Below are 15,518 nucleotides of genomic sequence, written 5' to 3' on the forward strand. Positions count from 1 at the left end.
CCAATTTGCTAAGGGGGGATGCAGTTTACTATACTGTGGGTAGTTGTGCGTGTAGTTCACATAGCGTATTTTACAGTAAGCGTGGAGAATTATTTATCTACGAAGTTTCTCCTATCATACCTTTCTTGTGTGTTAATTAGGTCAATGAGGGGAACTGTCAATTTTGCCTCCCGCAACCGTCATTTTTAAAGTGCAAATTGTCGGATTTAATATTTGACACTTAGTAAATACTCTCTAATCCAACCAAATCTCATTGCATATTGTGAGAGACTCCATTCTCCTTCTTGGTGTGTGCGTTCGGCAGAAAATTGCCTTTGAGCTAGGATCCACGCTGTTTTAGTCATGTACTCGCATATCAAGTATGTATTTGCGCAACCAGCAAAACACACAGAATCTCGAGAGCTTTCCCATCTGCCCTGAAATTACGCATCTTTTATCTAGACACCTGAAAGACTCTACAGGCCACTTTTAGGCCATATTCATAAAGAACGAGGCGAAGGGTGTCTTAAAAGTCCTTTTTTGCTTTCCTCTCCACCTTTACCAATATCTCAATTAGGCCAAGAATTTGAAGCATAAATCTCCCTTATCGAAATTATACTATACTTGGTTGTTGCAGTTTTTGTATAACTATGGGATTTTTTATGAGTTGTTGCAAACCTCGATTTTTGGTGTGTTTTTGACAAGCGAGGATAGCAAGACCGAGGTACTCAATAAGTACATGCACCTCCATGCAAGGACGCCGACCGGGTTTGATCCAGTAGTTAGCCAGGAACGCCGCTCAGAAATAGTCTTGGTTGCTGTTCCCAATACCGTAGCAGATAATAGAAGCCTTCCATGACATGCATGGAGACCCACGGCTGTGAAGTTACGTCATAGGAGGTAGGTACGGTAATACTAGGGCTCCCCGCGTCGCTGTGTGCTATATACCGCGAATTACACAGGGTGCTTTGAAAACCAAACCCTCCCTCTATAGATCTACACGTATGGGGTGAGCATGAGGCTTCAATGGAGGACCTTCGGCCCCTCCTCCCCCACATCCACCTCCTGCTACGTACGTCCCTAGTTAGATCATTCAATTTAATCCATGGAACCTTTTGTTGCGCCCAGCCTGTAGATTTTCCTACTGCTAGGAGGCCGGAGGGGGGTGGCTGCCGGTACGGTAAGGTAGGTATGTAGGTACAGTCGCTCACCTAGTGACGGCGGATCCTGTCTGGGGGTTGTGTTAACAGTAATTTAACTCTGCTATTGGCCTCAAATCCCTGGCCGCCATCAGACAGGATCCGCCTTCGCCCCGTGAGTGAGTGTAGGGATTAATTATTGGGTAGTTCAAGGGTCTAAATAACTTTGAGATAACTGGCATGTGGGGTGGACGTTGCTAGCTATGCGGGTTAGGGTTTCTAGCTCTGGGCCAATCTCGTTGTTGCGGCACACACAACACCCTTATTAGTGCCTTTGCGTTTTGGAGTCAGCTCCATTTTAGAAGCACTTGGCATTGTGACCCAGTTATGTTAGCAGAGCCGGCTCTTATTTTGGAGCCACTTGGGCTATTTCTTATAGCTCAACCAATATTTGCCTGATTGCAAAGATTTTTGGCTCTCTGGATAGCTGAGAAGTAGCTCTACTTATTCCATATTCAATATATATATACAGCATTCTTCCACTGATGTAGTATTGCTTAAACAGAGAGGTTGATTTTGGCGAGGAGTGTAACTAAGCGCTTATCCAGCTCCAACTCCATTTTAGTGCTATGTGTAGGAAACGCACACAACATTATTTCGTCCTAGCTCGTAACGACCAAGGAAGAAAACTGCCTGTGACGTTTCTGTACCTCAAGTACGTATTTACATTACGATCGGTTGAAGACCCGGTCCCACAAAGTGTGATGAGCCCGACCCCAAGCCCCAAGGTGAACGTCCGTTAGGACCCCCGGTCCACCCACCCAGAAAAGCCATCCAAAGTATGTAGTCGAGATAATTGCACTTGAGTACTTTCCATAAGCACGCTCGATCATAAAGTAAACCAGTGTTTCGAGGGTCTAAAGTAAAGGCTCATTGACTGCCCAACAATCCACCCGAGGATAACAAGGCCGGGTGGCGGGACAGGGTGCAATCTGCATGTAGAGGGGGGAGAAGCCAGACATGATATGAACACCGTGCGCGTGGAGAATGCGCTCAATATTCGGGGCAAGTCTATCCTCGAATATTTGAGGATGGAAAAATGGACAATTCGTGAATGGCGGATCTTCTTCAATTGACCATCCTACCAGGAATATCCGCGAGGAGACTGGTATTTTGGGGTGTTTGTACTTAGACAGGGTGTTAGACAGCTCACCTCAAATATTGCATACCGCTAAGCAATGGGAAGTTTTCTCTTAAACGTGTACATGTACGTAGTCAGTTTAGACACTGATTGTAACATCGCCAGATCAAGTACTGACCTCTGAAGACCAATTGATTGGAAACAGGTGGATAGGTACTTAGGTGATTCATCTATTTCACTACCGAAAATGGTCACAATGTTGTTTCATGTAATATGGCAGCCTATGCACGGACATTCGCGGGAGGGCTGTAAACTGCGAAGATTCGGCTTGCAGTCCATCTCGGAATATTCCAGGATAGACCAGTCTACGGTCCACGGATATTTGTGGGTACGCAATCTTCGTCAAGTGACCAGAGCACATACCGTTGAACTTCCTTTAGTAAGATTATCAATGCGGACAGGCGGTAAGGAAGCGGAGCAGCTACAAGTACATAGTAGAATTCAAACGTAACCGAAAGGCGGGCAGGAAACATATATGTGTTCGGAAAAGGCAGACTTTATGTTAGATTCTTGTATGTCACTTCTAGTCGCATGCGCACCCATCATCAAGGATCGAGACGTGAATACAATAACGTCGCACATTCGGCTTTGCCGCTGCAATTCACAAAACTAAATCAGGTTACATCATAGACTGGATTAAGCTGTGGTGTAACTCTTACCACTAGGACGTGGTGTGGCCTGTTCTGAGGGTGTCAATGAAGTCAACATACTATGCCGTGTCCCTAAAAGAGTACAGTGCGTACATGTAGTTATGGTTTATCCCTTACACGCACGGTCAGTCCGAATCGGAATGACAAAATTAACCGCTTAAGGTAGTTGTGCTGTGCTGAACGCGGTGAACATTTATTCTGCCATTAGGTTGATTGTCACACGCTAAGGGGATGTACTAAGTCTACGATTGAATGAACAATGCCAGGGTTCAGCAGAGCATAATTACCAGTTAAGGTTAATTTTGTTATTCCGACTCGGACTGATTGTGTAAGGGATAATGCTGAAGATGACTTTTCTCATGTAGCTAATCTAGGGTACGTACTTGTATTCAACGAGTCTATCGGGCATATGTGCCGTAGCATCACTGCAATTTAGCCAGATGACCACCAGGCCGCTCTTGCGTACCACTCAGCCCGCATCACCGGCGGTCATAGTGATAAATGTGGCTATCGGTTATTGCCACTCAATTCTTGCTGTTCTACGGATAAAGTATATAATTTGCTCTCCCTGCGCTGCAGTGATCTTCCTCGGTGATGGAATACTTGTTAGTTTATTTGTTGTGTCCAACCAAACTCGGTATACGGTAGTTTGCTTCGACGCAACGATCTCCACCGCGACCATTCAAAAAGAGGCCCCGATTAAAGAAAATAATGGTGACGTTCAGGGTGCACAACTACTCAGCATTGGGGTTTACTGATGGCGGGGTCGGGCGGATGTCGCGGTGTGCATGGCCAGCCTGAGTCAAGTCAGCGAGTCATGCAGTGTAAAAATAAAGGGTTTGATTTCCACAAGAGGTCATACCTCGTGATAAGCAACTGTCTTCTTCTCCTCCGGGTTGAGGACAAGTGACTTCTTCTCAAGGCCACCGATAACACGTTCAATAGCCTGTTCAAAGTGCGTCATAGCCACAGTTTCGGCGGTTCCTCGAGCGGCTAGGATAGGATTAGCACGTGAAACCCTTGCCTCGGATAAGTATCAACAACGTACCGATAAGCGCAGCTTCATGTTAAAATATTTCCCACAACCCACAATAATAGTAATGCGCAGACCCGGTGAGTATTTGTTAAGCAAAGAGCTTCACAGCAAATAGTCAAGTCTAATTTGGTGGCGATGCTCCGACGACGTTGCGTTGCATCGTCGAAACCCCAGCCATGCAAACCAATAAGAACTGCACTTTCTTATTATACATAGCGGATACAAATCGATATCAAGGTGACTGCAGTGTATATAAGATGACAAAACAATTATTGGAAGCTATGTGAGAAGCTGGGTTACTGTAGATCATTCAACGCCTACGTATACATACTCCCACCTCTATATATTGTAAAAGATCATTGTTTAATTATATAAAGTTGAAACTTAGGTTAAGCTGATCTGGGGACACCTGTCCCGCGGGTGCATATGCTCTCGCTGCGGTACGATGAATTTTGATTAAGAGCTATACATGCACTAAGGGACGCTCTAAACGACCGTTGGAAGGTTTCTTAAAGCCGTCGATAAGAAACCGTTAATATAGTGCTCTCTGGTAGTTAAAAGCTAATAATTGCTTATATTTGATAATGGGCTAGCTAGCTCGACTACCCCGTACTATTGGCTCAAACTAAACCCAATTAGGCTTACCATAATTCTAATAAATCGTTCACGACCAACCAGGAACACCAAGTTCAATATTAAGATAAGCTAGGTCGGGTTCGAGACATGCAACCCGAACTATGTGCACGATGGTAGCGATTTTAATTTGCAAGGTACTGTCGCACAGGATAGGTGACTCATGTCATCTACGTATACTCCGTATATTTGTACAACTGTACATGTGACTTGTGTTGAGGAATAGGTGGCGTGACAACCTGTTCTCAGTTATGCCGTAGAAAGCTAGAAGCTCTAGTAGTCCTATTCATATCATGATCGCCTCTTTTCTCATCCAATAGTTTGGTTGTGCTACAGTCATTAGAACACGCAACGCCTTACTTGCCAGATTTTTAAGTGTAGGACGGAAATACAAGGAAGGGTGAGTAGCAACCGTATGTGCTTGCACCTGATATAAACACCTCAACGCCGAGCAAGTATCATAACCATACGGTTCGCTGGAGGAAAATACCCGTATATTGGTAACGATAATTATCAAGCATAATAAATTAAACTCATTGCGTTGGGCTTCGTTGCGTTGGGCTTCGTTGCGTTGGGCTTTGTTGCGTTATGTTGCGCCATTGCGGCGCTGAGGTCGTCCTACACTTAAAAATCTGGCAAGTACAGTACCTGATACCGCCAAGAGAACCGAGTGATAGGCTATGATTACAGCCACCACGTAACCACGAGGTTTTTTTTGTTTAATTCATTAATTGTATGCTCGTAACCGCGAGCTTCAATGGTTGAACTTCAATCTACCATACTACTTGTCGAATTTCTTGGCGTGTCCAGCGACCAGATGTTGGTACTTTTCGATTTCTTGATAGAAAGGGTTTAACATTGTTTTTACTGCAAGATATAGGTAGCGGTTATAACCTCAAACAGAAAATATACTAAACTTTTGGTATCATGAACTCAGCAGATTATGCAATCATGCCGGCGCCAACTATATAGCTCGAACTCCGGTCGCCAATAAATGGGTGCCCAAGCGTGTTCCACGAGGACGGCGCCTCCTTGACTCCTTGACTCGAGCTCGAGGACCTCCAAGGCCGACAATTCTCATCTATAGAAACGTGCAGTGAATATGCTTGATTGAGATAAGGATAGAGGTCAACGAGGACAAGGCACCTCGAGGACACTCTCAAGCATGGCCTCGATCAGCCCCCTCGTGGATCACACTGTACAGTTCAACCTTTTGTCTTATCATGATCTTCTCGAGGAGTAACTTTGAAGTACGTGGGGGGTAGTTGGCTCGCAGAAAAGAGTCGGATATCCACCGAAAGCAGTAGTAGTAGCATTCCTAGCACAACCATGACCAGAAGACCCCGAAGTGCCCTAGATACTAGTATATTTAGTATCTTTCCTTGTAGTGGTATTTTGGGATGTCTAATGTATCGTTACCTAACGCTAAGACAAGCATCTTCCGAAGGCTTTCACCCTAATATAATTGCTCTCTGTCCCTCACTAAATCACCCCACACTCTCCGGCCTCGCGATACTCGAGTGATAGGATATGATCCATCATAATAATATCGAAACCATAAAGTAATGCTACAGAAGCTTTGGTGATCCTAGATTTTGAGTCCTAGTGATGAGCACAACATAAAAAAAGACGCACGATCGCATTTTAGGATGTTTTACCTTATATTATGAATTATAGAGGCCTGGTAATTGACAATACCTGAGCCATGAATTGTGCAAAGTTTCAAGAGTTATGGTTGGCGTCATCTGGCTGATCTTTCGTATGAGTTTGTTTGTTACGTTATGACGTTTGAGGGGGTGAATTAGCCAGCAGAACCAGGTTTTCTGGAATCTCGGTCACGGACTATCACTCGAATATTCAGGAGAGTTGCAGTTTTTTTTTTGTTTAATTAATTAATTAGGAGAGTTGCAATAGACTTTTTTGTTTTGTCTATTTTTGTCTTCTCTTATTCTAGCTATGTATTTTTTTTGTCTCGAGACGTTTCGTCTCGTGCTCACCACATCCACTACAAATACGTTTGACGAAGATTATAAATCCATATCCCTTCGTGTGTTTTCACGACCGGGAGCTAGTAGCCAACATTTACTCGGTAGTAAACCTAACCCTCACTCCGTGAACCTTTTTACTGTGAAGTCACCTTCTGTGACCCCTCCTGTACCTTTTCTGGTGTTTCCAAGTCTGTAGATAGTTAGATTTCCTGAATATCACCACACCGTTATGGGCCTAATATGTCTCCGTTTTTGCTACAACGAACGAAGCGATATATCCCTTTCTGCTATCTTGGGATGAGTGGAAATCTGATAGTTTAGAGTTCAATAACGCCATTAATCACTACATCTCTACCGCTCCCGTTAGCCTCGATAACTCTCAAAGACGGCAATGATCAAAAACGTTAAAACAGTACCCGCAAGCTAAGGGTTAGGGGACTTTAATCATTTGAGATTATTAAATTTCCATTTTCGGGTTAGCTTATCGTTAGTAAACTCCCTTTCATCCCATTAGTACTGCGGCCCCGCATCCAACCAAAGCCAAGTGTTCACTTCACCGATGGGGATTGTTAGCCAAGGCTTGTGACGGGCAGGACAAGTAGCTTAGTTAGCATGTACATATTTAGCCGGCCTGACCCGGCCTACCCCTTGATATCCCTTCATAGGCCGTCAGGCCGAATCGCAATGTGTTACCGAACCTGATATGGTTAATGTGCTCAGTTGAACGCAGTTACTGTTCATTCTCTCCCTGCCTCTAATGGAATAGGTGGAGCTCTCTAGCGTATGGTATTATACGCAAGGAGAGAGTGAACATTCAAAGCGTTTATCAGAGAACATTAACCATATCAGGTTCGGTAACACATTGCGATTCGGCCTGACGGCCTAAGGGATACCATCACTACAGTTTCCGGTAGAATTATTGCGAAAGTGGGTTTTCCGTGATCCAATAGTCCCATTGGCCCTTAAAGAAGTTTTTGCAGTGAGCACGGACCAAGAAACCCACTCTTTTAGCTCTGACTTTCGCAATAATTCTACCGGAAACTGTACAGTTTAATGGATTAGAGAGTATTTGACAACTGTCAATTTCAGGAATTTACAAATTGTAGGGCTCCAAAATGGCAACCGGAGCTGTCAATTTTGAATTTCAGTGGGGCGGCGTGCTGTGAGATATACTAGGAGGACTACAATTACCTAGTTTTGGCACTACCGTAATTAGCATCATGGGTATGAATTCTAAGTCCCGACACCGTATTTCACAGGTAGCGTGACAAGCTGTTTGATTTTCAGAGTTTATTTTGTCATACCGTTAACTAGATCGATTTGGCCACTGAGGGGAACTGTCAATTTTGCCTCCCGCAACTGTCAAATTTGAAGTGTCAATAGTCGAAATTGATGGTTGGCAAATACTCTCTATTAGAGGCTTTGCGCAAAAGACTCCAGGATTATCTAATTGGATAATGGGATGACCGGCACCAATCAGGTTACCGGAAAATGGGACTGGGGTCTTTTGCGCGAAGGCTCTTTAACAGTAAACAGAGCAAACAGAGTACCGGGAACTGGCGCACGTCGGATAAAATCCCTAGATAGGATCACTGTGTACTCATGCGTTTATTAAATGGTCGGAATTCTTAGTAGGGATTTGGTTGCAACGATATCCGACCATTTAATGAACACCCGAGTAAAATATGCAACTAATACGGAATTATCCGGAAACCGGTACGCAGTGAAGTATGTAGTAGAGCCTCAATCAAGTTTCCGGTGTAACGTATTTGACCTAGTACTGTGTCAGACTGGGAATCGGGTGTTTACCATACAAATTTGAAATTTGGTTGTGGTTATTGCCGATGCATTAGCGTGGCCTATCCAGGAAGTGACAACGTTTATGGCACATAAGCGAGACTTGCAAATGCGGCAAAACTGCTTACCCGAACATTGTTTCCCCACTCAAATTTAGAGATCACCAGGGGATACCAGTTCCAATTGGCAAAAAAAGATCGGCAAATAAAAAGATCAGCGTCTACTAGCCGGAGGTGGTGTGGTGTTTTCTGCGCCGCTCACAGGCCCGCTGTGGTTTACCTGATCACACCAACCGTACCTCGTATGGAGGATTATCTTTTTTTTCGCCGATCTTTTTTTTGTTGCAACGGACGGTGGCTTAAAATGTCTGTTCAGAAGCCAATGTCAGCTGAGTGCACCGTGCGTAACCTGAGTAAGTATTAATTTGATCCCATATGCCATTCAACAAGCTTAAATAAGACCGAGTGATTACCCATGATTCTATCTTCCAAGACCATCCACAGAGCCTCACTTTTGCCCCTCGATGGTTAAGGTATGTACATGATCATACCGGTATAATTATATAACTTTTATTACCGACATATAGTAAAATATCCTTTCTAAGGCTTAAGGGCCGTACTATAAATTGAAGTAAAGGTCTGTATGTAGAAAGTAGGTTCTACGTCCTCATTGATTTTAAAAATTGGTTGACCCAGCACAAATATTTTTTTGCGAAACAAAGTTATGTTATTCCGTTGCAATTGCCATACAAATCTTCCTTCTGAAACCTCGCTTTGAACTGCAGCCGAACGTGCCCTTAATTACAATTTTCTCTGCAAAAACCTAACCAGCCCTCCTTGTCGTACACAAAATCATTTTCCCACTTTTCATCGTCTTCCTCTATGTTCGCTTTCCAACCATGCTGCGGGTCGGTCTCGTCCACTTCGGCATTCCCCCCAGCCGAGTCGCTCGTTTGCTTAGGCTCATTAGTTGATTGATTCATCAATTCGTTTCCCTTGGGTAAATCTAGGAGTACATTTAGTTCAGTCCAAGTTAAACAACTGTAGCACTCATCGGAATCAAATTCTTTATGCCATGCTTACTATCAGTGCCATCCTTGGTGTCATATAATTTTTCAAGGCTGGAAAACATCGCCTGCCGAAGCTCGCCCAATCCGGAGCAGCGGTCTATCCTTTCCCCGTGACTTCTCACGTACTGTGGAAGCCTTTCGAATTCTTTCATAACACAGCCCCGCGGCTTTACCACTGAATGGCGGCTCAATTCAAAAGGTCCACCGAAGCGTTGACCGCAGGTCTCACACTGTAGATGCTTGATATGAACACGCCGCACATGGTTACTATATCACCTCGTGTTAGAAAATATTAAATGTCAATTGCGGGGAGGAGTTTGTCGACTGATATTACGGTACCGGAAACACTTTACTAGTGAGTTAGCACTAGATATAGTGACGTAGTCACAATACCAACACAAAAGTGTTTTGGGCTCTTTTCTAATATTCCCCTCTTCCTTGATCTCGATAGTAAGTCTCTCATTAGGGGTAGTAGATTGCAGTATATTAGAAGCCATCCTTTTCTTTCCTAGATATATCGTGCGCGAGGATCCGGATGAGGTTCAATTGAAAGGATATAACCGGTATATATATATAACCCTAGCGGTAAATCAACAATCCGTGCGAGCTATTCGTTATACGACTTGGCCTGTGGGTTGTATGTAATAGTAAACAGGAAGCCGCATTAATTATAAGGGGAGATAATAAGGCAAGATGGGGTGATAGCTTGTTCCCTCTGAAGACGGGTCGAAGTACAGTAGTTATAGACCTTTCCGGCCTAGGTTTTATAATTTCTGTTTCTTTGGACGTTGATCAGATGAGCATGGCATAATTATATAAGCTTTAAGAACGCCTAGAATATATTGGATAAGGAGGGAGGTGTTTAGTGAATCGACTGTGCTGAATGAGCGCGCGTCCACAAATTATGTACCTACGTATGGTAGCCGGTGCAGGTGGTCGATGATATAAGTGGTTAAAGTTGACTACCGCTGTATTTGAGAGCCTCAGCAGGGGTATAAGCCAACCAGAGGCAGTGGCCTGACATGCCCCCGAGCAACTATCAAGCATCGGACCTGTCTTCCCATCATGGGTATATGAATACCAACATCGACGGGTACCTTGGGAGCAATTCTGTGTCTTCTGCGCCATCGATGGCTCTACCATAGGTCGACATCAACCAGGATTTGGACGTCGATCAATATGCAAGTTTTGGTACTACTAATTTCATGACGTTTCCGAACACGACTGTTATTGCATGCCATACAAAAAAGCGCCAAATCCACCTTTTTGTATGTTATGTAATATTGGTCGTGTTCGGAAACGCTATGAATAGAGTCGTAGAGAATACCCCTGCTGTAGCGTAACGAATTTTCTTAAATCCCGCGGTACTTGATCCATAATAAGGGTTCCTGATGTAGATCGACTTAGTTGTGGCGAGGGGGGTGTGCGTATTAATGGGGAATCCGCCCCGCCCGGCGTCCGAATATATTTATCGCGATCTAGTTTTTTTTTCCAGCTTCATGATCACGGAATTAATACCCGAGATCTCGCGGGCGTACGTTTTCGAACGTCCTCTTCTTTGCTTTTTGACTGTCATGTAAATGTTACTCTCCTTCGACTATTGTATTCTTTGCGTTTTCCATGATCATTCCTTTTTTCTTTTCCCCGTTTTCATTCGACTGAACCTTTCTTCTCCTCCGATGATGGATCGATGGATCCCCCACGAATTGTACCTCACGATCACTTGCATGTCTTATGGTCCGGACGTGGAGTATCACGGTCAGTCAGAATTGAAGTGTAAAATAGTTGGCCAACCGTATCTGGCATATGTTCTATGCGCCGTTCAGGCTTATCCCCGCATTAAAGATGTGAACGTCTCCGGCATATGTTCTGTGCGCCGTTCATGCTTATCCCCGCATTAAGGCTGTGAACGTCTCCGGCGTACACATTCAGTGCGTTCAGCACAGCACAGATGCACAGATACGGTTAGTTTTATATTTCAATTCAGACTGACCGTGTAAGGGATAACATAAAACGAGTGAGAAAAAAACAGAAGGCTGAAACAGAAAATAAAACAACGTCCCGCGATACTCGGGGCGTGCTACGCGTGCGCTAAGCCAAAAGCCTAGCTGCACTACAGACGCGACTGTAGCTGTCATCGCCTGTGAAAAGAAAAGTAAAGAAAAAAGCAAATACAAAGAAGGAAAAAAAATACAGCGGGAGGTAGAATTATTGTAGAAACAAGGTTATAAAAACAGGGTTTTTATGGTTGGGTAAGTTAATAGGACTCCTCCCATACTTTTACCGCAAGCTGTAGGTACACGGTCCGTCTCACATAAGTGATCGTGAGCTATATACTTCGGGGGTGGGGGATAAGTCTCACCAAGTCTCACCTACATAACGTATTTTACGTGGTAACCGCCCAGTACCGGGTAACCGCCCAACCAAACTCATTCATAATCACTCTTCGAGGACAGAACAAGATATGAGATAAACTATCTACTATAAGCTTTTTTTCTGCCACATCTTCTAGGTTTTTGGGGCAGTGGGGGGGTCTGAATTTCCGAAAAATCATCAATATTTGCCCATTCTAGTTTCTCCTCCACCAACCCACCACCACCCTCTAGATTAGACTCTAAATCATAGACAATAGTTGCATCTGATATAGTAACCTTTTTCCTGCCCTTTGGCCTTTCAATTTTCGGAATTGGAGACCCTTTCTCCTCCACATCTTCACTAGTGATAACCCTCGCCTTGCTTAGTACTTTTCTGTCATTTGTGCTTGCCCTGGCAGATTTTTTGGCGACGGATTTCCGGAACTGTGCACTAATATGCTCGCATATTTCCCTTTCTGTAATAGAAATCTGAAGACTCTTATCTATTTGTTTAACTAAAGCCCTTAGCTTGACTGTATTGTTACTGGTGTTATGTATTAAGGTAAGAGCCTCTTTGGTTGTAGATCTAGCCATTCTAGTAGTACGAGGAGTGGTGAGTCCCGAAATAGGAAAGATGATGCTTGGCGGCGGAGCGGCGATGTAATCTAAAGCTCAGCAGGGATTAAATGGCTCTATACCCGCTTTGTCCCATGTTGCGAGGATGTTTTTCTTGGTGTATGCACACCTTCTAGCTTCAAATAGATAGCTGCAGATGATTAGCCAGATGTGGTGCACTAGTGCCGGTTTTTATCCACTTTAGGAATGTACCCTTGTTGATCCCCGTGTCCTCGCCCCCCTCCTCCATGTTTTCGTTCAATATGTTACTATAATGACGTTGAAGAGGACTGAATAACCCAACATCCAATGGCTGCAAGAGGTGTGTAGAGTGCGGTGGTAAACAAAACGGTTTAATTTTGTGATCCAAACAATAACTGAAAAATTCAAATGTTACATGACTGATGTGCCCATCCAAGATCAGCAGGCGATAAGCACCTTCAGCTCTATCCACTAGTCAGTAAGAGCCTGAAAAACCCGGCGGGGTTACTCACATATTACTAGTATGCTTGTCAAAATTCTCAACCAACCATTCCATACCCAATTTAGAATCAGTCCAGCCCTTTGAGGAGTATGAGAATGTGGCTGCATCGCCGCTCTTTTGAACTCCCGTATACCAGCCCATGTAGTATACCACACCTTGTTTAATTATCATAGGGGGTACCGGTACCCCCACCGCCGAGACCGCCTCAATAACTGTCACCCATGTGCGGTTACCAGAGTGGGTTAACCTCGGATTTTTCCACTCAAAGCGGCAAATAACCTTGACTTTAGCTGCAATACCCATCATACATCCCTTCTCATCCATGTTATATTTATCTTTGGGGAGGATATTATATAGATTGATAACCTGCTTGAGCTAATGAATACCCCTGTCAGCGGATTTTCAAGCTGGTGCTAGTGCGGCTAGTATGGTAGGAGTGCGGCTAGTATGGTAGGGGTGCGGCTAGTGCGGCTTGAGAGCGGACATACATTTTTATAATAGTCCCTAATCAAATCCTTGTTACTAACCAATGCCCTTTGCTTATCCAATCTAGCACTGAATTTTGAAGCTAGCTTTGGATTCCTCTGCAGGAAGCGGGCAAGCCAGTGCTTTCCTAGCCACCTCCCCATTTCCCTATTTTTTTTACCAAATAGGCAGCCATCTCTTTTACTAGGGACAACTTTAATCGGAAGCTCCAATCATCCATCCGCTCACACTACCTCACAATAGTAGTCTCCTCAAGCTCAGATAGTAGCTGCATTGAGCGGTTTGCATCTCGGCGATTTTGAGCCCCATTTAGCCTATCTCACAATGTGTTCCAGGGAATATCAAAAGTATCAGCAGAGGCGTACATAGAGGGTTTAGTAAAGGCATTACAATGTGAGAGAGTATCTTGTATTAACTTCTTCCTATCCTCCAGTTGTTCTCCCTTGTATCTCGGCATTTTTGGGTTGTTCTACGGATATTTTCACTACCTCGAGACTTAAGTTTTGGTGGGTGCATGCTCGTGCGCACTGTCAGTGGGTGGTTACCCGGTATTCAGCGGTTACACCGTAGAATACGTTACCCCTGCACGCGAGTTGCAAATACATATTAGGGCTGGAGCTAGGATTGTGACACATCCCTTCCTGTTCCTTCAACACCCTTCCTCAACTCCGCCAAGACTTCACGAAGAGCAGGTTCACACCTCCTCTAAAGAGTTTGGTTAGGCTTAATTGTCCATGCAAGTCCTTCCTCTCCCTCCTTCTTCCCTCTGGGGATAGCCTACTTCTCAGGTACAATGTACCTTCTTGTCCGCCTCCTCTCCGGGTTGAACTCTTCTCCTCTCTCTCTCCAGAGCCTCCTTCTCACCAAAGAACTCCACCGCTTTTCTCTCCTCGGGTAACGCATCCTCACGAGAAACGCGAAGATACATCAGCAAACCTGCAGCCATCGCCAGATGCCCAAGGCGCTCAGGGTGCTCAGGGCGCTCGGTAGGTAAACTACCTCTCCAGAGATACGGCAAGTGCTGCTGGCGCAGTCTGGCATGCATCTTTCTGCCCCAGTGCATCCTAGTTCACCCCGGCATGCACTAGCCCTCCGACCCCGCCTGGGCACTGAGCGCGAGTGCCCGGCGCTACCCCGATGCTAGTCCCCTTGCTTGAGAGTGCCAGTTGGGCATTCGTATCTCCTGACTGCTCCTGGAGCACTCCTGACTGCTCCTGGAGCACTCCCGCAGCTCTGGAGTACTCCGACTGCTCCAGCTGTGCCTGGGATTGGGTCTTTGAACCTGGGGCACCCTCGACACCCTTTTATCTCCAGGCATACCCTTACAATCTCTACTGTTTACAGAGCACTCGAGACTGTTTACAGAGCACTCAAGACTGTGATCCCCTGTCTATTACTAAATACTAATGACAATACCTCCTTGAACTCCCTTACTGGATATAATACAAAATATGAATCAGAACAAATCTCCAGCTATCCCCGATGCACTGGGGTGTGCTCTCCCCACGCATTTGCGAGTATTTTCCCTAAGCACTCGCGCGTATTCTCCCAAAGCACTCGCGCGTGTTTTTCCAAAGCACTTTCGAGTATTCTCCCAAAGAACTCGGGAGTGTTGTAGACATCTTCCTCCCCGTCCCCTTTGTAATTCCCCGCTACTGGTAGTTCTTGCTCCTTTTCTTCCTCCTCTCCCTCCTCTTCACTGTCAATACCGCGAAGTTGGGCATGAATCACGTCGTCCTGATGGTTGTCAGAACTTGAAAGACCTCCTGGAGCACCCCTGAGTGCTCTCCAAGCATTTCGGAATGCGGCAAGATCCGCAGCCAAAGCTTCATCGTCCTCGTTAAACCCATCCTCCGATATCACCTCAATCATTACACCCGTCTTTTCTCGTATCTATCAAGATAAGTATTTAGAATACAATACTCATTGCCGCCATAGTAGCATACCTTTTCTCGAGGGTTATCCTTGATTACCTCCAAGGTTGCCTCCTGATTCTGTCTACTCCTCCCCTTCCATGTGTTACTCATCCTGTTGAACGTTTCTACTCGAGTGGGGATGTCAGCTCGGCAACCCAGTATAGCTCTGAG

General features: G+C 44.9%; 2 protein-coding genes across 2 annotated transcripts; both read right to left on the reverse strand.

The window, feature by feature from the left end:
• Positions 1-3,703: 3,703 nt before the first annotated feature.
• H6S33_012690 (uncharacterized protein) lies at positions 3,704-4,431 on the reverse strand (the record flags this gene model as incomplete). Its single annotated transcript, XM_044844068.1, has 5 exons — positions 3,704-3,766; positions 3,832-3,962; positions 4,018-4,029; positions 4,337-4,344; positions 4,415-4,431. The coding sequence occupies 5 exons, from the start codon at positions 4,429-4,431 to the stop codon at positions 3,704-3,706; spliced, it is 231 nt and encodes a 76-aa protein (XP_044695339.1).
• A 7,535-nt stretch (positions 4,432-11,966) lies between these two features.
• On the reverse strand, positions 11,967-14,476 carry H6S33_012691 (uncharacterized protein; the record flags this gene model as incomplete). The annotated part of the gene is made up of 5 exons (XM_044844069.1): positions 11,967-12,349; positions 12,545-12,612; positions 12,662-12,730; positions 12,956-13,320; positions 14,231-14,476. 5 exons carry the CDS (start codon positions 14,474-14,476, stop codon positions 11,967-11,969), a joined length of 1,131 nt encoding a protein of 376 aa, XP_044695340.1.
• Positions 14,477-15,518: the final 1,042 nt, after the last annotated feature.

This window comes from Morchella sextelata, assembly GCF_020137385.1.
Source record: "Morchella sextelata strain SCLS chromosome Unknown scls_8, whole genome shotgun sequence".
Classification (NCBI taxonomy): domain Eukaryota; kingdom Fungi; phylum Ascomycota; class Pezizomycetes; order Pezizales; family Morchellaceae; genus Morchella; species Morchella sextelata.